The 20342-nt window shown below is 42.7% G+C and overlaps 7 protein-coding genes across 7 annotated transcripts in view; 5 read left to right on the forward strand and 2 right to left on the reverse strand.

The window, feature by feature from the left end:
• VTP21DRAFT_1466 (uncharacterized protein) overlaps positions 1-229 on the forward strand; it is a gene marked incomplete at both ends in the record, with an annotated part of 4826 nt that extends 4597 nt beyond the window's left edge. The window contains one exon of the mRNA XM_069391556.1: positions 9-229. Coding sequence (XP_069251587.1) covers positions 9-229 — 221 coding nt within the window. The remainder of the gene's footprint in view (positions 1-8) is intronic.
• A 1084-nt stretch (positions 230-1313) lies between these two features.
• Positions 1314-2590, forward strand: VTP21DRAFT_1467 (uncharacterized protein; the record flags this gene model as incomplete). Its single annotated transcript, XM_069391557.1, has 2 exons — positions 1314-2132; positions 2276-2590. The coding sequence occupies 2 exons, from the start codon at positions 1314-1316 to the stop codon at positions 2588-2590; spliced, it is 1134 nt and encodes a 377-aa protein (XP_069251588.1).
• A 2362-nt stretch (positions 2591-4952) lies between these two features.
• On the forward strand, positions 4953-6748 carry VTP21DRAFT_1468 (uncharacterized protein; the record flags this gene model as incomplete). The annotated part of the gene is made up of 4 exons (XM_069391558.1): positions 4953-5381; positions 5467-5679; positions 5754-6280; positions 6361-6748. 4 exons carry the CDS (start codon positions 4953-4955, stop codon positions 6746-6748), a joined length of 1557 nt encoding a protein of 518 aa, XP_069251589.1.
• A 1737-nt stretch (positions 6749-8485) lies between these two features.
• On the forward strand, positions 8486-10262 carry VTP21DRAFT_1469 (uncharacterized protein; the record flags this gene model as incomplete). The annotated part of the gene is made up of 4 exons (XM_069391559.1): positions 8486-8890; positions 8990-9202; positions 9280-9803; positions 9875-10262. The coding sequence occupies 4 exons, from the start codon at positions 8486-8488 to the stop codon at positions 10260-10262; spliced, it is 1530 nt and encodes a 509-aa protein (XP_069251590.1).
• Positions 10263-10861: 599 nt separating this feature from the next.
• On the forward strand, positions 10862-11578 carry VTP21DRAFT_1470 (uncharacterized protein; the record flags this gene model as incomplete). The annotated part of the gene is made up of 1 exon (XM_069391561.1): positions 10862-11578. The coding sequence occupies one exon, from the start codon at positions 10862-10864 to the stop codon at positions 11576-11578; it is 717 nt and encodes a 238-aa protein (XP_069251591.1).
• A 353-nt stretch (positions 11579-11931) lies between these two features.
• On the reverse strand, positions 11932-13453 carry VTP21DRAFT_1471 (uncharacterized protein; the record flags this gene model as incomplete). Its single annotated transcript, XM_069391562.1, has 3 exons — positions 11932-13159; positions 13214-13352; positions 13414-13453. 3 exons carry the CDS (start codon positions 13451-13453, stop codon positions 11932-11934), a joined length of 1407 nt encoding a protein of 468 aa, XP_069251592.1.
• A 1526-nt stretch (positions 13454-14979) lies between these two features.
• On the reverse strand, positions 14980-19959 carry VTP21DRAFT_1472 (uncharacterized protein; the record flags this gene model as incomplete). The annotated part of the gene is made up of 16 exons (XM_069391563.1): positions 14980-15099; positions 15161-15682; positions 15751-16804; positions 16858-17053; positions 17114-17239; positions 17304-17448; positions 17509-17630; positions 17693-17846; positions 17919-18478; positions 18548-18795; positions 18871-19070; positions 19125-19234; positions 19296-19442; positions 19529-19699; positions 19783-19838; positions 19928-19959. 16 exons carry the CDS (start codon positions 19957-19959, stop codon positions 14980-14982), a joined length of 3963 nt encoding a protein of 1320 aa, XP_069251593.1.
• Between the last annotated feature and the right edge of the window lie 383 nt (positions 19960-20342).

Genomic DNA, 20342 nt, shown 5'->3' on the forward strand with positions numbered 1-20342 from the left:
GGGGGAAGGGGAAGGGGAGATAGAGGGCGAAATAGAAGGTGAAATAGATGGGGACGTGGAAGGAGATGGGGAAGAGGAAGGGGAGGGAGAAGGCGAGGGCGAGGGCGAGGGCGATGGCGAGGGCGAGGGCGAGGGCGAGGTTGAAATGGATGAGGCTGAAGAGGGTGATGTCGAAGGAGAAGCGGGAGTTGGCGGTGAGGAGGGCGAGTTGGATGATTTGGAAGAGTAGCCTTACGGCTGCGCCTTTATTTGTTTTAATTCTAGCATTTCAGCATTAGCATTTTGCTAGCTCTAGCCCTATCTCTGAGTTTTAAAGCCTCTGTTCTTTTTTCTTTCCTCCTTTTCTGTGCATAGTATTTCTTGTTCTTTTTCTTTTTTATTTTATTATATATATTTTATTATTGTGATTTCTCTATGGGAATGTGAAAATAAAAATGTTCTCTTGTTTCCCTTTGGTCATGTATGGGCAGAGGAGAGAGGAATGGGTCATTGGCTGTTCTGTTTCGACATTGATTTTTGCAAGGATCAGGTCAATGGCGAGACGAGCCTGGCCTTTTGAACTCCTATACTTGCGACTGAATTTTTTTCCCTGAAAACTCGGGCACGGCATTCCCACTATGCAAGCCGAGCACGAGTCACGGTCGACAGGGGCGGTTGTGTGGAGGGAATTTAGCTGCGCTCCTGTGTTCTGAAAAATTCGCGATGAAAGCAAGCCTTTCGAACCTTCTGCCTCAATTTTGTTTCGAATAGGCTTGGCCGACCTCGAGCTTCCTCCCATTAGAGATGGGCCGCGGCCGGGAATTGAGGCCAGCCGGAGAAGTGGGAAGGCGAGGGGAAATGTGGAGCATGCGTGGATCCGCCTCCGCCCAATTTTCCATCCTCGCTCAGCCTTGCTCTGAAGCATGCCCCATATCCGACATTAATTATCAAAACGTTTTGCTCAAGTTAGGCAACCCTCTACATTCATCACATGCATTGCATTAATTAAAGCAGGCGAAAAGAAGGCCTACTGCCTTAATTATCTTTGTTCTTGCCATTTTAGGAATATATTCAAAAATATAATCGGAACTTTTTCAGAAGAGAAAATCCTCGCGTCTTTTTTTTTTCTTTTCCACTCTCCTTCAGCTCCATTTCCTCCCCTCTTCCCCTATTTCCATTCCCAACCATTTTATTCCCCCGCCCTTCCCCTCTCCCCTAAAGACCGTTGCCCATTCCCCCATCTCTTGCCTGCTAATCACTGCCTGTTTCTCTCTTCCACTCTCTTTTGCGAGCCAAATACACGGAGGAAGCAAGGTACAGAAGACAGAGCAGCCATGACGCGCAATTCTTTAAATTTCCAGGGCACCCACGACTCTGCTTTTGCCTCGTCCAATTCACCTCTCCCTCAGGTAAAACTTGCCCATGCCATCCCCGCGCCCAGTCTAACCGCCTACGATGACATCTTCTCCAACACACCCACACCTCAGCATCATCCACTTCCCCCGCCCTCCTCCCTGAAGACACATTGCTTCTCACATACCAACACAAGTGCACCTAGTCCTCCCGCGTCGCGATCCATTCTCCCGGAATTGTGTCGCGATGACGACTCGGATACCGCAACCATCGGCGAAGACAATATTGAATCATACTCTCCTTCGTCGCAGCCATTCCATCCGGGGGAAGAAAAAAATCCAAATGCTCTGTATGTGCCAGAGGTGGGCGCGAACGAGCAACAGGCTCAATCCTGCTTGGACATGGAAAAAAGACCTATTCCTCCCCTAGTGCGACGCGCTTCGCTCCTCTCGGAGATGGTACAGCGTGAGCGGAAAAAGTCACTGAGAGACTCGCCGAATCTGAACGGCGAGGGCGATGTGTGTGCACTCTCAGTATCCACCAGTAGTTTGTTATCCTATGTGGACGCGGATATACTAAGCGAGATGGATTCATCTCCACTGACGCTGGCGTCAGCAGGAGTCCCTCAAAACTGCGGAGCATCGTCAGCACTCCCAAGTACAATGCGGCAGACATACCCATGCCAATTCACATGGTCAGCTGAAGAGGAAAGCTTAGAGGAGTGCGCTGTAAGAATACCAGAATTAAAGCCGCAGAGCAATGTCGAAAAATGGCCCGACCTATGCAAACAGCATTGGAAGGTATGCATACACTTTTATTCATTTTTTTTTTTTCATTGTTATATCACACACCATCTGATTTATCGCTTTTTTTTTATTCTCTTTTTTTTTTTTAAAAAAAGCAACTTAACTTTTTCTAATGTTATTTTTTGTCTACCATTTAGCCTGATGAAGAATCAACGTGTTGCCGCTTCTGCTATAAGAGTTTCACATTTCTGAGACGCCGACATCATTGTCGAGTGTGTGGAGAGATCTACTGTGGACCCTGTTCATCGGGATTGGCGAGATTAGATGAGTATGGCCAGCCAGACGAAATGGGCCCTTTCCTGGGCCGTATATGCGTGCATTGCCACTCCCTTCATCAGCTGGACAACGGGGCATGGGGTAAGTTCACCGTCATGGTAATGGGTTTGCGAGTTGGACAGTGGGTTGCAATTCGTTTATTCGGAAGGGACGGGTGGCACTGTGTGTATGCATGAGGTTGAATCGATTATTTTGTGGGCATAAAAAATGCAAAAAATTTAGTTTGTGGTTTTAGAATTTTTCTCACCCTGTTTTCCTTTTCGCCCTTATCTTTTTTCTTTTTCTTCTACTATTTCGTCTTCTTCTAACTATATGTATTTCCTGTTTATTATTTGTGAATAGTTTTTTCTTTCTTCCTCCACATTTCTTTTGTAGCAGTACTTGTACTTTTGCAAACACTATTTTTATTGTTGCTCTTTTTTTTTCCTCTTTCTCTAGCCGTTGCGCTCCATTGTATGGTGTTAATTGTGTGCTTATACTTCTATTTTATATTTTGCACATGTGATTAGAGGTTTATTCGGAATATCCCATTTTATTAAAATTATTGAAAACTGGTTGAGTTGGCTGCGACATTGTATTCGAATTTTCATTAAGCAAATATAAAAATTAATTTCTAATTAGGAATAGAGTCCAATGCTGTTCAACTGTATTTTGCTGTAGCTCGATTTTCCCGGGGTTCAATGAGTCACTCGTTTCCGACTCGATTTACTTTAGGGTTCTCTGGAGAGCATTCGAAAATATTCAGAATCTGCTTCTTATAACGAGTTCTTTTATGGTGTAACTAACTAAGGAGATTGGTGTACTATGAAGAAGTCTGGAGAGGATTTCACAAGGAATCTCGCCTCTCAAATTTTCCTCAGTTTATCTGAACTCAAGTGTCGAATATCGAGAACCCGCAACTTTCAGCCATGAGACGATCGAATCTGCTTTTAGGCACGCTGCATCCTTTCCAACTGCCTCACCGGTGAAAATCTGAGAGCTTTTCAACAAGTCTTAAAAATATTTCCAAAGCTTGAGCCAGGCCAGTTGCCTTAAAGTCATATTGGACCAATTCTGGATTCCCTCTTTTTTTGCTGCCTCTATATCTTCACACCTATACATACATATACGCACCTCTCTATTTGTATCTGTATCTATGACATGCTAGAAAGACTCGTGCCTATGTATATGCCCTTATTTTTCTACTGAACTCGTGTTATGTTAGAGTGGCCACAAGTTGGCTTAGTTGCGAGATCGGAGGATGGATATTCGTGCTACAGGCCCAAGTGGAGCAGATTTCACGAGTTCAGTAGAAAAATAATTCTAGGCCACAGTTCATTCTACAGTATTTGCACGTGTCTCGTCAAAATCGCCGGGGTTCTTTGACCAAACTACGTCGTAGTTCGTACAATACTTTTCTGATAGAGGGCAAACGGCATAGCTGAAAGAGAATACACACGCTTTCCTGTAGCAGTACAAGATATACAGCAGTTGTTAGATGCTCTAGAACGATCTTTAAGCGCAGGATCACAGAAAATCTATAATTTGAATAGGTTTAGAATTGGATTCGAATATGTATACAGTATCTTGTACTGCTACATCTCCCTTGGCTCGCCTGCAACTCTCCAGCAACCCTTTTTGCCACGAGTAGAGTAAGAAGCCAAATTGAGTAGAGCAGCTACTTTCTGGGGAATCCAACGTATTATCTCTCCAGCTCCTGCGAAACTGTGGCTCTTTAAACATTTCACCGAGATGTACCATGAAACATTAATCCGAAATTTCCTTTCCCATTCAAATTACCCGAAAAGTCTAGTCTCACTCGCGGCTGTCAGTTACTTGAGTGACTGGGGAGCTCGACACAATTAGCCCCCAGAGGCATGAGAAGCGCCGGGTAGAGGCCGAATTGCCAAATCAATATTGTAGCTTCTTGCCCGGTGTTTTGTGGTGAACGCGGTGCAACCTTCGGCTGTCATGGGAGCCGCCAACTCTGGCTGATGTATGCCGTACACGTAGTGGTTGAAACGCCCACACCAGACTAACAGCAGAGTGTCTCGGGTGAAAATTTAACGTTTGATTACTAGTCACCATGATTCCTGAAGTAGGCGATCATCTTGTGGAGATATGGTGATAAAAGAGCCTTATAATTTGTAAGTGTGAATCGAAGATTATGTAAGTTCTTCATCCCTTCCAAACTGGCTCTGAGGGCATGTATTCTTTGATGATAAATGTTCTGCGCCTCTTCTTGAGCTAGCTTTGACACCATATATCTAAAATATGATTTGAATGGATTCCAGCCCGAGTTCGGCTAATAGATTTATTGCTAAACAAAAAAGTTGAGTAATATATATAGTTATCCTAAGATAGAATCTTTTTTCCATTTTCCCCTTCCCTGCCTCCTTCCCCTTTCCTTCATTCTACCTTTTTTTTTGGTGAACACTCTCGTTTTGTTCAATACTTCCTCTCTAAACTCTTCAACCGGCAAACCCAACTCAGCCCTGCATTTATATTTTCCTACCACTACTGAGAACAGCTCTGGTTTCCGCTCTTGAAACTCTGCAGATGTCGTCAATAAATAATTCAATAGACTCCGATCAATGGCATGGACACTACCTTGACCAGTTTGTCCATGAATTTGGTACTTTTCCAGGGCCAGAACTCTTCAGACTCATCGGTAATGAAGAGAGGCGGAGATCAGAGGCTGAATCCGTGTGGAGCTCTGAGCTAAAAAACCCACCTAACTTAGACGATGACTTTGAAATCTCAATCTTACAGATCTACTCAACTATCTCAAATAATTATGATAGAAGAGAAAATATAGAGAATATGAATGGTGATGGTTTAAGTGAGAAATCCATCCATGCAGGAACGCAAGAAAAGGGCTCTATACTTCCTCAAATGCCGACACCTCCCGATGGAGGCTATGGATGGGTCATAGTAGTGATGACTTTTCTAGTGAATTTTTCCATCTTTGGAGTGATATATAGCTGGGTAGGTGTTTCCTTCCCTCTGGATTCGACGCTATTTCTACGACTAATTGTCTACTCATTCTTCTCCACTCTTTTATCCCCAATAGGGCATATACCAGGATATATATATAAATAAAGTGTTTCACGGCAGATATTCTACTCTTGCTATATCCTTTGTCGGGTCTCTGGGGTCCTCTTTTCCCATCTCTATTGGTTTTCTCGTACAACCAATACTCGCCCGCATTGGAACACAATGGACACTTGCCATTGGAACTCTGTTAACAACCGTCTCTCTCATCCTCGCTTCTTTTGCAATCGAGGTAAGTGGCGCCATTTCTTTTTACTATAATATATACACATTCATAATACCTCAAATATTTTGGCTCTACTGTAGCTGTGGCATATCTTCCTCACTCAAGGCCTGCTTTTTGGTATCGGCGCATCTTTTGTGTGGTTCCCTTCCATTGTTTGCCTGCAACAATGGTTCTTGAAACGACGTGGTGTTGCAACTGGAATTGCGATTGCGGGAAGTGGTATTGGCGGGTTGGCGCTTTCTCCGCTTGTCAGCACGGTCACTGCACAGTTTGACTATCGCTGGTCACTACGGGTGCTTGCCCTTTTTGCCATTGTTCTGCTCACAATTGCAACAATATTCTTAAAGCCACTTTATATCGTTCCACCTCAGGTTCGAAACCAAATGAAACCCAAGCTTATCGACTTTAAAATCATTACCCCTAAACTTCGCTTGTTAATGGTGGCTGGTTTCATCATCACCTTTGGATATCTTGCCCCTTTTTTCATGCTCAACACTTATGCCAGATTTATCGGCGTGAGCCCTAGCTTGGCTGCGACTACCTCCGGGATCATGAGCGGGGTAAATAGCGTGGCTAGAATTTTACTCGGCTTGGCTGCAGATCGAATGTAAGCTGCACTAATTTTGCTGACTAGCCTTCCTCCTCCTCGGGTATTAACCCAAGTTGCTATCTTTTCTTTTGCTGTAGTGGCCGCATGAACACTATATTCTTATGTACTTTTATTGCTGGCCTTGTTACCATGATCATATGGCCCCTTGCCAAAACATTTGACACCCTAATGGCCTTTGTTGTATTATACGGCTTTTTCGGGGGTGGCTACGTTTCTCTATTCCCGGCTACGATTGCAGACCTCGTCCCCTTAAAAGATATTGCTACTGCATCCGGCATGCTCTACTTATCGAGTTTATTTGGAAACTTATTTGGCACGCCCATTGCAGGGGCTTTGTTTGATGCCACAGGACGAAAGAGCTTCGTACCTCTTGCCGAATTTTGTGGTGCCGCAACTCTGCTGGGATCGCTAGTGATTCTGGCCGTGCGATTCTGGCTTAATCCAAACCCGCTGAAAAAAGTATAAATTCGGAAACTTGCCTACCAAGTTGTATATTTGCTTGCCCAAATTATTTGCTGAATGTATATAATTGTGGTATAAAAGTAGAATTTCTAGTTCATTCAGTATTTCCAAGTGTATACTTATTGTACCTTTTTGTAAGTTTTTTTCGAGCCCCTCTTATTTGACTCCTGTGCATTCGTGCATTAAAATTGACCATCATTTGATATGAAGCGAGACGGAGCAAAGATGCAGAACGAGTGTATTGTAATTTGGATAAAGGTCGCTTACAAGGCCTTCACTGAATTTGGCATATTGCTTTATAGGTTGACAAGCCTGTATTCTCTTGCTTGGCCTATGGAGCACCTATGTCATAATTTTAATATAATCACTATTCCATAGAGATCTTTTTTCCAATATAATGTTTCCTCTCCTTTTTCCATTCTATGCAAACTTGAGAGCCTTTATATTGTATGGTTCCTCCTACCCTTTACGTAATTGTGAATATTTTGTTACCGAACAAGAGTTATTGCTGATCCGAAAGGGCTTTGCATCGAGGATACCCGTGGATAAGCTCCGGAAGTGGTCATTTTCTTATGACGAAGAGCTCGGCCCATAGTAAAAATGTAAATCCATTGAGGCTGAATGTTAGTATGACGGCCAACCTCAATAGATTTTATTTTTATCGAATCGCTTAAACTCTTCTCCGATAAATCTTCAGCCGCACTACAACATTGGTCTGAGGGTTCAGCAAAATTTTCTAGAGTTGCCTTCCCAGCTTCGCTTATATGACGTTACACTCAATAGCAGCTGGGATTACCAATCGGTTATAAGTTTGGGATCGGTTAAAAGATAAATATCTAATTGACACTTTCGGCATAAAGATTGGCAAAAAACTTACAGTTCCAAACCATTAATTTTATTTATTAAAGTGAATATGCATCAATTATGTATGAAGCACCTATTGCGTCAACATGGGTTTAGAGAGGGGTATTTGGGGTAGGTTGAGAGGCGTCTATTCATTATATTTACTATCATTCCATTGTTTATTTCGAGCAAAGGCAATTAAACTCAATGCTTTCCGGAAAGAGTCAAGGGTTTAGAGAAGATCGCACAGCAAACTCTTTGCGGGGAATTGAGTCAGTTAGACTATGTAGTAATTGCACAGCACAGTCCTGAGTGAAAAAGGTCCAATGGTTTCCAAATATTGAAATTTCAACAAAAGTGCATCCTGTTATATCCATAAGATCATACTTACCGAACTGCCCTTATAGTCCGGAAGGTAAGCATATTCAAAATTTCTATATGCTTTTACAGGGTTATTTTTTTTTCCTCGGAGAGTTCTAGCCGCATTTTTTGTTCCCAGTTGTGAAGCTCCTCCCCAGCCGTTGCACTGTCATACTCAGATTGGCACAGGACATCGAAAATTGAACAGTTCTTAGCAAGCGGGTTGAATAAGAGTGTACTAATATTTCCCGGATCCCTTTTTCCCCGCTGAAAGTTGCAATTGTATGGCCTCATCAAAATAGATGACTGCCAATCGGATTGCGGCCCAAATTGAACAATATATAAAAAGCAATACTCTCGCTGGTGCTTTTTCAGGAGTTTTCTCCACTCTTGTTCCTCATTTTATTTTTTTATATTATTATACACTTTTATTTTTTGTTATTCTTTTTGGCAATCACCTGCTAGCATTTGCATTGATATCACGATTTAAAATAAAGGAGGCAATTGATTGCAAAACCTATAGTAGAAAAGGCTATTATGCGTCCTCTCTCATTCCATTCACAGACACAACAGGATGATCACCCCTCACACCGATATGCACTTGAGCAGGGGATTGTCCCGGGTACGGAGCTCTTCGTCTACCGGCAGGAGGAAGCAGACCAAGAAGCAGAGCTCGAGGCTGCCTGGGATTCGGAGTCACCCAAATTTCAGACATTAGGATCTGCAGAGAGAAGTGATAAAACACTCGTTGGCAGGAAGAGTATGCATGAGGAAGCCAATGAAGTGAGTGACAGCGACGCAAGGACGGTTTCTTCAAGGACGCAAGCCGAAGGCTCGATACCAATTGCATTGCCAACTCCCCCAGATGGCGGTTACGGATGGGTCGTGGTTGCATCAACATTTGTTGTAAATTTTACTGTTTTTGGCATTATGTATAGTTGGGTAGAGTATTTTAACTTTTTGTCTAATCTACATTCTGCTTAATATGCTTGTGAACTAACCCGTATCTCTTCCTTACTGCTTTCTCCTTCTTTAACCTAGGGTATATACCAGGAATTATATTTGACAAAAGTGTTTAAAGGGCAATATTCGACTCTCACTGTATCGTTCATTGGTTCACTGGGGTCTTCGCTACTTTTCTCTCTCGGAACATTCATCCCACCTCTTGTCAGTCGTATCGGAACACGAGGTACCATGGTCATTGGCATGCTACTAACTACTATTTCTCAAATCCTCGCTTCTTTCGCTACCGAGGTTGATATACCAGTATTATTTGATGTGTTGAAGCAGTATCTGATTTTCTCATACTATATTGGTTGTCTCTACTGTAGCTCTGGCATATCTTTCTTACCCAAGGTTTTCTATTTGGAGTCGGAGCGTCATTAATCTGGTTCCCCGCCGTTATCTGTCCCCAACAATGGTTCCAGAAGCATCGTGGTGTTGCGATTGGAATCTCAATTGCAGGTGGAGGTATCGGAGGCCTAGCCCTTTCTCCTCTCGTCAACACGGTCATCTTACGGTACGACTACCGTTGGTCGTTACGTGTACTTGGGCTTCTTGCCTTGGTTCTTCTCTCACTGGCCACCATTTTCACAAAACCTTTCTATAAAACCTCCGGAAGCCATAAGCATGCGAAAGCCAATCCATTTGATTTTAAGATTCTGACTCCCAAGCTACGTCTCTTGATGCTTTGTGGTTTCTTTATCACATTTGGATATCTTGCCCCCTTCTTTATGCTCAACACCTATGCCAAATTCATCGGGGTGAATCCCAGCTTGGCCGCAACCTCTACTGGGATCATGAGCGGGGTAAACAGTTTAGCTAGAATTTTGATTGGGTTAACGGCAGATCATTTGTAAGTTATATTATTGCCTCCGTGTTGAAGCAAAAGTGTTTATCCATACTCACCCTCAATTTGATTATTAGTGGTCGTATCAATGTCATGTTCATCTGTACTCTGCTTGCTGGTGCTGTTACCATGATTGTTTGGCCTCTTGCGAAATCGTTTGAAGTGATGATGGTCTTCGTGGTATTCTATGGATTCTTTGGAGGCGGTTTCATCTCCCTTTACCCAGCGGTCATCGCCGATCTTGTACCTCCAAAAGATATCGCCGATGCGGTGGGGATGATTTATTTTGTAAATCTGTTTGGCAATCTATTTGGCACACCTATTGCTGGGGCGCTATTCGATATAACGGGCCGTACCAGTTTCGTCCCCCTTGCCGAGTTCTGCGGCGGCTTGACCTTGTTTTCATCCATTTTCATCCTAATACTGAGGATATGGATTGACCGGAACCCTCTAAAAAAGATTTGAAGGCCCGAGTACTATTCCTTAATACCTTGAATAATGCTGTATCCTAATTCCCCTATCAATATAACCATTTTGTATGAAGAAACAAATAGCTAAATAATAATCTTTTATCATCTTCAAAAAGAAGAAATTCTTTGGAAAAATATTAGATCCGAAATGGCAATTGATAAAATGGAGTGCAAGAGTGCACCTTGCTTATTATAAAGTAATAATTCTATTTTATGTGTGATTTAAAATTGTATTCTCTCGAGCTTATTTGTAACATTTCAATGCCATTCAGCAGGGTCGAGCGCCTCTTGGTCGACGTATAAAATAAGAAATATGACTCTTATTGGGCGATAATGGTGGTATAATATTGTATCGATATAAATAAACTAACTCACAGGTATTTAGCAGGTTTAAAATAGGACATCTTTTTCCTATGGAGAATATCATAGACCTAGTGCACTAACTCATTTTCTCTGGCAAACTTTCGAAATTTGCTATTCAATGTATAAGCCACTGACCAAGGCTGAAGCCGATTTTGTAGACTAGCCTTAAATCACAAGTGTCGTGCCATATATATCCCTTATGGACAGTGCCGTTATTTTTTGGATTTAGCTATGATGCATTCGATTCATCATAAGGTCCTATTTAGAGCCTCACTTATTCGCCGCTCCTTTACCACCACTCATGATTCTCCGTTTGATGTGCTCCGACTTCCTCGTACAGCTTCCAATGCCGAGATTAAACGTCAATATCTAGAACTGGCAAAAGAGCTCCACCCTGATCGCCTCGGCCCGCAGGCAACGCGTGAGACTACGGAGCGCTTTCAAAAAGTTGTTAAAGCTTATGAGCTACTGAAACATCCTGGACGAAGGGAGCTCTATCTAAGGTGTGGCATCGGGTGGGATCCTCCTTCTGTTAACCGCACCACGTCTCCCATGAGATCAGGTGGACGAGGTTACAGACCACCGCCCGGATTTGCATATGTGAATGAAAATTACCCTTCTGTCGATCCTAATGCTCCTAATCAGTACACATCCAATCCCACATTCATCACTCTTGTTGCCGCGGCAGCCGTACTAGGTGCTTTAATTCAATTTTATTGGCGTGTCGAATCAACTTCACAGTGGATGAAATCGAGTCAGCGGCAACATTTGGAGGCAGCAAAAAATTTGGCTCGAGCAAGGGAGGAAGCTAGGATATATGGGAGACAAAAAAAAATCGAGCAGTTATGGGAAGGGCGAATGCGAAGACATCGCGAGGAAAGCGAACGGCGTGCTTTAGAAAGGCATAATGTAGCCACAGAGGAAAGTAGACACACCTCAGCCAACTAATTCGAGACCTCGTCAGGTTATAGCGATAGTGATTGGAATACTGGCCAAGATTTGAGAGCGTAATTTTTTGGATGAAAAGGAGACAAGTTGACGAGACTTGTAAAACCTCTTTTGAACCGAGATTTTTGTTGAGATCTGTTGCAGATGGACTATGGCTCTAGTAGTTTTATCCGGACTCTACTACCAGTGAAGCGATTCCAGGATCTATTTTTCCTTGGATGGACTTTTTTTTCCTTCAAAAATGTCATATCAATGTGCTGTAAATATAGGCGCTACGTATTTATTCAATAATTGTTCTATTTGTAATTATGTCGTATATCAAAGAAAAAACTGATCTAAATCAGTGTAAATATTTACGCACTTGAGCCTCCGCCCAGAGTTATATTTTCGTTTGATGGAGGGCCGAATGTCCATAACATCAGGCGCTCGACAAATTCTCCATCAAGCACGTCAGACTCTTCTGCAGCCTTGATGAGGGACTCTTGTGTTGGCTTCCTCATGCGCCATTCTTTAAGCACTTGCTCCAACTCTTCACGGGCGTTCGACTCAACTCCGGACTTCTGCGCAAATTCAAGAGTTTGAGCGAGACATAATCGTACCTCCATATCCGCGCCTTTCTCTGCTGCCTTTACGCCACGGCGATAGTAATGCAAAGCATTGCGGATAAGGGCAGGAAGACTCTTTTGTGTAAGCTCTCCGAAGGGTAAGCGAGCTCGGATGAGGCAAATATCGCCAGTTTTTGCCAGAATAGATGCGTTTTCAGGTTCTTGTTCCAATGCCGTCTGATACGCCTTAGTCGCATAGGCATACAAGTTCCAAATGCGTATTCTTTCCTCCTCAGCTTGTTCTTTTCCTGAAATTCCTGCAAGCATCTGGGACCTTGCTTGCGCGTATGACACAAGAACATCCCCTTTGTCACACAGAGCCTCCACGTGTTTAGGATCCTTTGCAATACATTCTTCCAATTTCTCGAGTGCTTCTTCAAATAGTCTAGCATCGCATCGTGCTGTTTCTCTCCATGCACGTTCTGCCTGTGAGGAGAGGGCGGACGCCCATTGGAGTTGGATTTCAATCGTTCTGCTCTCCTCTGCAAAAGTAAGAGCCTGCTGGATCTTGGAAATAGCTTCACGATAAAGACGAGATGCGTCTGGCTGAGGTTTAAGGTAGGCAAGGGATATGAGGGCGTTGATAGTAGCCAGTAGTGTGTCCACTAATATATCCTTTGTGATCTTCTCATCGTCCTCGTCCTCGTCTTCATCCCTTGGCTCTTCTCCATCTGGTTCACTCTCATTTACATTCTTTTCATTCTCTTCTTGCTGAGCTAACGTATTTTCTTGAAGCTTGAACACTTGTTCGAAAATGGTTGTTGCCTCCTGCAATATTCTTTCACTTTCCGACTCATTATCAACTAGCTCTGCCAAAGTCACAAGGGCCTGCGCGAGATTAAATAGAGTATCTGGATTATCCGGGGTGATTGACAATGAGGCGCGGAACTTAGATACAGCCTGATCGACAAGAGCCAATCTTTGCGAGGAATCAGATGCCGAATGGAAGTCGTTTAATAAATAGAGAACGCGTCCCCTGACGAAAATCGATTAGAATTAAGCAAACTTGAAATGTTAATGTGAATAGTACCAGTTATAAAGACAATCCCCGTCTTCCTTGTTTAGTTCGTGCGCTTTACCGTAGAATTGTGCGGCACGCTCATAGAAACGCTGAGCACGATCTCCGCTTCCCCCATAACGCTCTGCTTTATCTTCGAGGGCAATGCCCTCTAATTAAATAATTGAGATTCAACGTGTCCAAGTCTTGGTTCGTAAAAAAATATAACATACCCTCCATGTACTCATCGAATGTAGTTGGTTCTTTAGACATAATGTGAATAGTGTTTTTTTCTGGTAGGTTTTCTCGACCTACATTCAAAACCCCCTTTTGTGACTGATAATACTAATTTTCGAGACTTGTTTGTTATTTGGGAGATTACAAAACCTAACCTAATTATCCAAAATTTGTGCAATTAACTTTGTTAGGAAGGCAGGGTCTATCACCTCGATCGGCCCGAGCTGGTTTCTATTAACATTGCTTCCTTCAACTCGCGACTTATGCATTTTATTTTTTTAGTTATTTAATTGTAATCTTACACCTCATTGTATATATAATTCTTACCAATTATGTTTAATATTATGTTCCGCGCCGTAGGAATTCTCTCTACATTAGCAGGTGTTGTTTTCATACTTTTCATTGTAATTGGTTGCATTTCAAATAGACCTCTATTGCCTGACATTTACTTCCTGGAGATACGACCTGCCAATTCCTCGGAATGGTACCGCTTCGGGTTATGGAATTCATGTATTTTCAATAGTTCTGGCGTTCTCTATTGCTTACCGCCACGAATCGGATATGCTGTTGGTGAGAACATGTAGTTTCTTTGATTGAGATTCATTAAAGGACTAATTGTGCTCGAGGTTAGATCCTAAGGCTCCATTTTACGGCCCTTTAAGTAAACAGCTTCAGAACGAAGGAGTGCTCGGGGCTCTTGGCTCGATTATTTCTGTGCTTTTCATTCCGGCCGCCCTACTCGCGCTAATTTCTCTCATTTGTGGAGTCTTGATGTTTTGTAGCCGAGAGTTTGGATTAATGGCTGTACTAGGAGCCCTTTTTGGCACTGGAATCACCACGCTCGGATGGATTATAGCTGTTGTTTCCTATGATAAAGTCAAGTCTTTGCGCAAAATGCCCCAATATGAAGGCCTTCGAGTTTATTTTGGCCCGGCGACCTGGCTTTCGCTCGTCGCTATGTGTGTGCTTTTTTGTAGCAGTCTTTGTTTCCTTTTAGTGCTCGTGTGGCCTAATTTAAGCAGCAAGGGCGAGGTAGGGAAACTTAGGGCTAACCTTACAAGGCAAGAAAGGCAGGAAGTAGTGAGTTTTGACGACAAGGTATACGAGGAGAAAGTAGAGAGAGGAGTTGCTTCTGATAAGGAGTCTGTTAATTTCGAAAGTTCAGAATTCTCATCGTTTTCTTCCTCATCCTCTTCTTTTCGCTCCTCTTCCGCCTCCGTCTCATCCTCCTTTTATTCCTCTTCATCCGTGGTATAAAAGAATTCTTTGGGCTCACTTGAATAACTTCGTGATCTTGTTATTATAGTTTACAACACTCTATTGTAGCTAATATATAAATACTCTAATATACATGTCAAACGAAACTATTTCTTTCGGCTCCCTGGATCTTCAAGTAACTCAAATCTTACCATTTTCAAATAAAATCCAAATTATTTATTCAAAAAAAAAAATTATATATCACATTTCGAAATAAAATATTACACCTATGCCATATTTTCACACTCCACCTCCCCTACGCCCTCTCTGTGGAGGAAAGCCTCCTCCATTTACTGGCCTCGGCCTTACATTGCTCGTGGATGCAGTAGGTCTGACTCCTCCGCGTCCTCCTCCACGCCCGCCAGAGCCACTTGGACCAGGCCGAAAATGATCTCCACCATAGGGTCGCGGTGGCCTTCCAGGCCCTGGTGGATACATATGAGGTCTCGGCGAGCTATTATTCGCCGAGAAAGGAGGCCGTCCTACACGTGAATTAAACGGGGGTCGTGGTTGCACAGACTGTATAGGGTGAGGTTGCTGGAACCCACCAATTCCACCACCTCTGCCCGCACGTCCTCCTCTTCCAGCGCCTCGCATATTTGGATTCGGGTGGTGGTGAATCGGAGGTCTAGAATTTTTGTTCACTGTATTCCCACGATACTGCTGCTGTGTCAGATTCAACACGGTATATGCAGGCACTCCCATTCCTCTGTACATGGAACATCTTCCGCCCAAGGTGGTTCCACCCATAAATGAATCGTCGAAAACAATTTCGAGCTGGCTGCCTTCCACGCCCACTACAGTGCCTTTGGTTGCGATGGGGACTACCCCCGAATCTATGACGGAGATGACTCGGTCACCAAGGGCAAAGTACTGGTCACGCAGGCGCGTTGGAGCATGTGAAGGCTTGAGTACAGCATGACGAGGAATGTTTTTGATAATCACTGTATGGTAGGTGGTCTCTTTACGCTGTAAATCCGCGCATTTTTCTATCTTTGCAATTGAGGCCTATGAAAAGTGATATAGGTTGAAAACAATGAATATGTATGGGTGTGGCCTAGAAATGACGCTTTTACCTTATCCAACTGCACAGCATCCAAAGGTACTCTCTCCAACCCTGCTGCTTCCACTCCCTTAAGCCAGGCTCTGATTTCTTTAACCTTTTCAACTGCGTCGTGTGGGGGAGGTATCAGTGTCTCTGCCTGATAAAGATCATCGCGCATTCTCCGGTCAAGATTTGCAACAAATTCGGGGAACTTTTGTTTGTATTCTCGTAAAAGTGCAATTGCTTTATCACTATATTCCCATCCGTTTTCGGTTTTACGCGTATATCCAAGAACTTTTTGCTTTTTGGCCTCAAACTTCAAGTTCAGCCCCACGTTAACGCGTTGATCTTGAGAAACTATGTGCAGAGATGCGGTCAGTTTACTAAGGGTCAGTGCATTGATGCCCAGCTGCTTTGCAACGACGAAGGACGGATAGTAACGGCATTCGCGTTCAAAACGCATTGCTATCTCCTGGCCAAAGGCTGGCTCATTATGTCTCGTTCCATTGGTTGTAACGATTAGCTTGATAGTCAGCGAGTTGTCTCCGTGATCGACTACTTCCGCAGGAGCACCATAATGCAATGCTCCCAAAAAGAATACATGTGTCCGAAGAGGAAATTCCTCGGTAATGGCCAGAGGAGGTCTTTCCATAAAACGTGGATCCTCGTATTCTACCTCAGCAACCGTGGTCTGAACCGCATACTCGACCTCTTCCTTACGGTCCCTCCACTCTTTCACCAGGCTACCGTCGTCCAGCCGCTTCAAGCCTTTCAACATAAGACAGTGTGCAACAATTTCCACAGGTCCAATGACAGTACCGAGACGCTTGCTGTATGCAGTCTCAATGTTCGCGGATCGACGTCGCCAGTTTTCACTCTTTTCTTCGGAATGCGCTGTGTACACAAGATTACCATCGTCTTTGACGAGCTCATATCTTCCCATATCAGATGAGACAGCGATAACAAGTGCTTCCTGAAGGTAAGGCCAATTGATGTAAACCCGCTTATTTACTAATTCGTGGGCAACGTCTTCAGCAGATTGGTCCTCAAACCGGTTTTCAAGCGTGATAACCATAGTCTCATTCCTAAGGATATAGTTAGCGACTGATTTTGTGCATGTAAACTCTTCAATACTAACTTGCTCTCCTGCTGGAACACTTTTACGCCATGATATGCAAGTGCACCAGTGTGAGGAATAGTATGTAAGGTCGGGAATCCGGGAAGCGCGCTTGCTCCGAGTCGTGCTCCGTCACATAGACCACGTACGTAGGTGAGCCCTTCAGATAAAGTGGGCAAGTAGTATATTTCCTTTTTACAGCGACAGTTGACGATGTCTAATGACCGTATTATTAATATAGTGTTAACTAAAACCCAATTGTCTCAAAAAAGCCAACCTGGAAAAACGCCTGGAAGTGACGAGGGATATTGTACATCCTCCATTGTAGGGTCAAATTTGAAAACCAATGAATCTCCGAAACTATTTCGCTCCCTTTCCTCCGCCGTTAATTGATTCTCATGCCCTATAAGATTTTTCCAAATAAGTTACCAATTCTGCGTATGTATTGGCATGAGATCAGAGCCTACTTCTCATTGCTTTCAACAGTCGTCCTTCCTCGATGAATGGGATCTTTACCACCGCTTCCCAATCCTGCTTTTTCCCGTTCATGTCAAGTTCGAATTCGAGCGGGTAAAAGTCGATGATAGGAGATGCAGGATCCGTCATTAAACTCTGTAATTAAAAAATAACGTGAGCAGTAGTTTAAATAAGAAAGTCGAGTATAAAACTGACTCTAAATGCCGGGGGAATCAAAGCTCCGCTCAATGAAGGCAACACCCCCATCAACTGCTCGAACGGTTTGAAGGGTTTACCATAGTCGAAAGATATTTCAAATCGATCCAAATTTCTTAAATCTAAATTGAAGAGATACCAGTTGAACAATCTGGTTGGACAGATTGAATATACAGAAACTTACCCGAGATCTTTGGTGAAAAATGGAACGGATAAAACCAACCCCATGATGCAACACCATTGTAATAATAGTGCAAAACCCATTGTAATCCTTCAAGATATGCTTTTACTATGCTGTCCATGTCCTCTTGTGAATCTATATCGAGACGCATTTTCTCCTAGAGTTAACAAGGAGAATATTAGAAAAATACAGTGATATGCCTTTATAGGGAGACCTGTAGAATACTCACCCAATAATACTCCTTGCGCCAATTCTTGAATTTTTCATCCCAATATCGTTGCTGATGTAAATCTTCTTCCTCTCCCACATCGTCCTCTATTATTTCCGCTTGATCATATTTTTTAAGTACTCTTTGCAGCGCAGCCTCGCTCTCTTCATCTTCTTCATCCGAAGAATCCGACGTCTCCACTTCAATATATACATGTTTATGATCTTCATGATCATGCTCTGTAGCAGCCCTCACACCTAGATCCTGCGCAAGTTTTTGCACGAAGTGACGGTCACGTCCAGGTAGATCTGGGGGAAAATGCAAACTTGATTGATTTGTAGGACGATTCAAGATAAATGCTCGAATTTGCTCGTAGAGCTCCTTTTGCCGCGGAGTGAGTGCAATTTTATTGCCCCCGCCGCTACCACGCTTGCCTTTTGCGCCATCGGCTCGTTTTCCATGTAGCCATTGGAGATCTACCACTTCAGCCTCAAAAGTTTCCCTCTCAAAGCTGCAGAGTTCATTGAGAACAAGCTCGAGACGCTGGACATTAAGTGTCCCACCATCATTGATGTATCCATCTAAAAAACATAAAAACAACTAATCAATAACTATTGCGAGAAAATTAGAACTAAATAAACAGGATCTACCGCATTTGGGCAAAACTTTCTTGTAAATATTAAACATGAGTGCGAGCGCACCCTCATTAATGTGCAGGTTCGGTAGATGGGGAAGGAAATCATTGCCAACGAACAAGCCCAACAAAATGAAATCGTCGATGATGCGCTCCAAGTCATAATCGAAGTTAAGTGTATTGCGAAGAGAGGAAAATTCCAGATCGAGATATTCACGCAAGATAGAGAGATGAAGTAGATAGAAGTTCTGAGACTCTGGCCCACTGGATAGAAAGCCAAAAAAGAGTAAGCTATATAGTTTTAATAAAAAAGAAGTGGATAAAAAATAAATTATTTACGAAGGTTTCTTATTTCGCTGTTTCCCAAACACCACCTCCTCACGGAGGAGAGCGAAGTGTGGATCATGACTCAGTAGCCCAAGCATGATCAAATCAGCATCTAATCCATAGAGACAATGGCGTACGTTCGGATTATAATCAGGCTGCGCTTTGGAGAGACGTATATATTCCATAATTTTATGTTCTCCTTCCCCGGGCACCTAATCAACAATAGCGTTAATGGTTGCCAAGTGTTATTTATCAAAGGAAATTACATCATGACCGGACAGAACCACATCAATATCTCGCCAATTAGCGTCTTCTGAAACTTTCTTCGTGACAAAATATTGAAGCTGTTTAGATAGTTTTGCCATGAATTCAGTGCCTTTTCCAAGAAAAAAATTAGGGAACTTTTCCATTAGCTCCGAGAAATATTTAAAATTTACCAGGGGTGATACAATTGCTATCAAAAGGCGCTTCTTCCGGTAACTCTTCACCACGTTGTCGTGCTAGCCTAATACGCTCGGCTGCATCCCTTGCCGTCCTGAACCGGCGCGATCGCTGCTGATTCATTTTTGCTCTAGGTGCAACGCCTGTTATATTACAACATAGCATATTTATTTATATATTATACATGCTATGCTTATAACTGAGAAAATATAACAAAATTCACTCTTACCGTCTATCGCCATGAAGAAGAGTTTCTTTGGTTTGATCTTAAGAAACAAGTGGTCAATGTAGTTAAATATAGCAATAAAGATTTCATCTTCCGAAATCCGATAGTGTGCATCTTCGTCTTTAGGATGGGAGCAGTTGTGGATAATTCCGTTCATATCCAAATAAAGATTATCTGTAAGAGCGAATAATATTAATAAACCTAGTTATTATAAAAAGTAAAGTAGTTAAATATCTATAGTAAAGAAAGAAACATGCCAAATTCTGGTATTCGATTTTCGGTGATGAGCTGACTACAGAGCGGATATCGCTCGCTAGACGTTATCAAAGAATTAAACCAGAGTTTCGGTCGTAATCGTCTGAATCTCAAGTCCAGAAGACAAAAAATCAATGTATAATTTACCTCATCCATCGAAAAAACTTCGGGATTCCCATGACTACAGTTTTTCTCTATCTGCTGCTCTCCGATCTGTTCTGAAATGTCTTCACACTCTACTGTTCTTTTTGATCGTTATTCGAATGTCAAAAAAATACCAGGAATAAAAATTAAGAGTCATAAGATGACTTGAGTGGCGGAGCATCTTAGGTTAGGTTACAATCATTTATTTGACGATATCTATTTTAGGATGCGTGTTTTTATCTTCTCTTCTAATTGGATCATTAATCACTTCCCTGGACGCGTTTATTTTCGCATTTATAAACCGTTAGATTTTTTTTTCTCTTAAGTCGTGTTTTGGAAAAAAAAGCAAATCATCTAGCAGTTTTGTTTGCTTTGATGCTTTAAAACTTTTTTCAGGAAACTACCTATTCATTTTTTT

This window comes from Calcarisporiella thermophila (genome assembly GCF_041956535.1).
Source record: "Calcarisporiella thermophila strain CBS 279.70 unplaced genomic scaffold VTP21scaffold_11, whole genome shotgun sequence".
Classification (NCBI taxonomy): Eukaryota; Fungi; Calcarisporiellomycota; class Calcarisporiellomycetes; order Calcarisporiellales; family Calcarisporiellaceae; genus Calcarisporiella; species Calcarisporiella thermophila.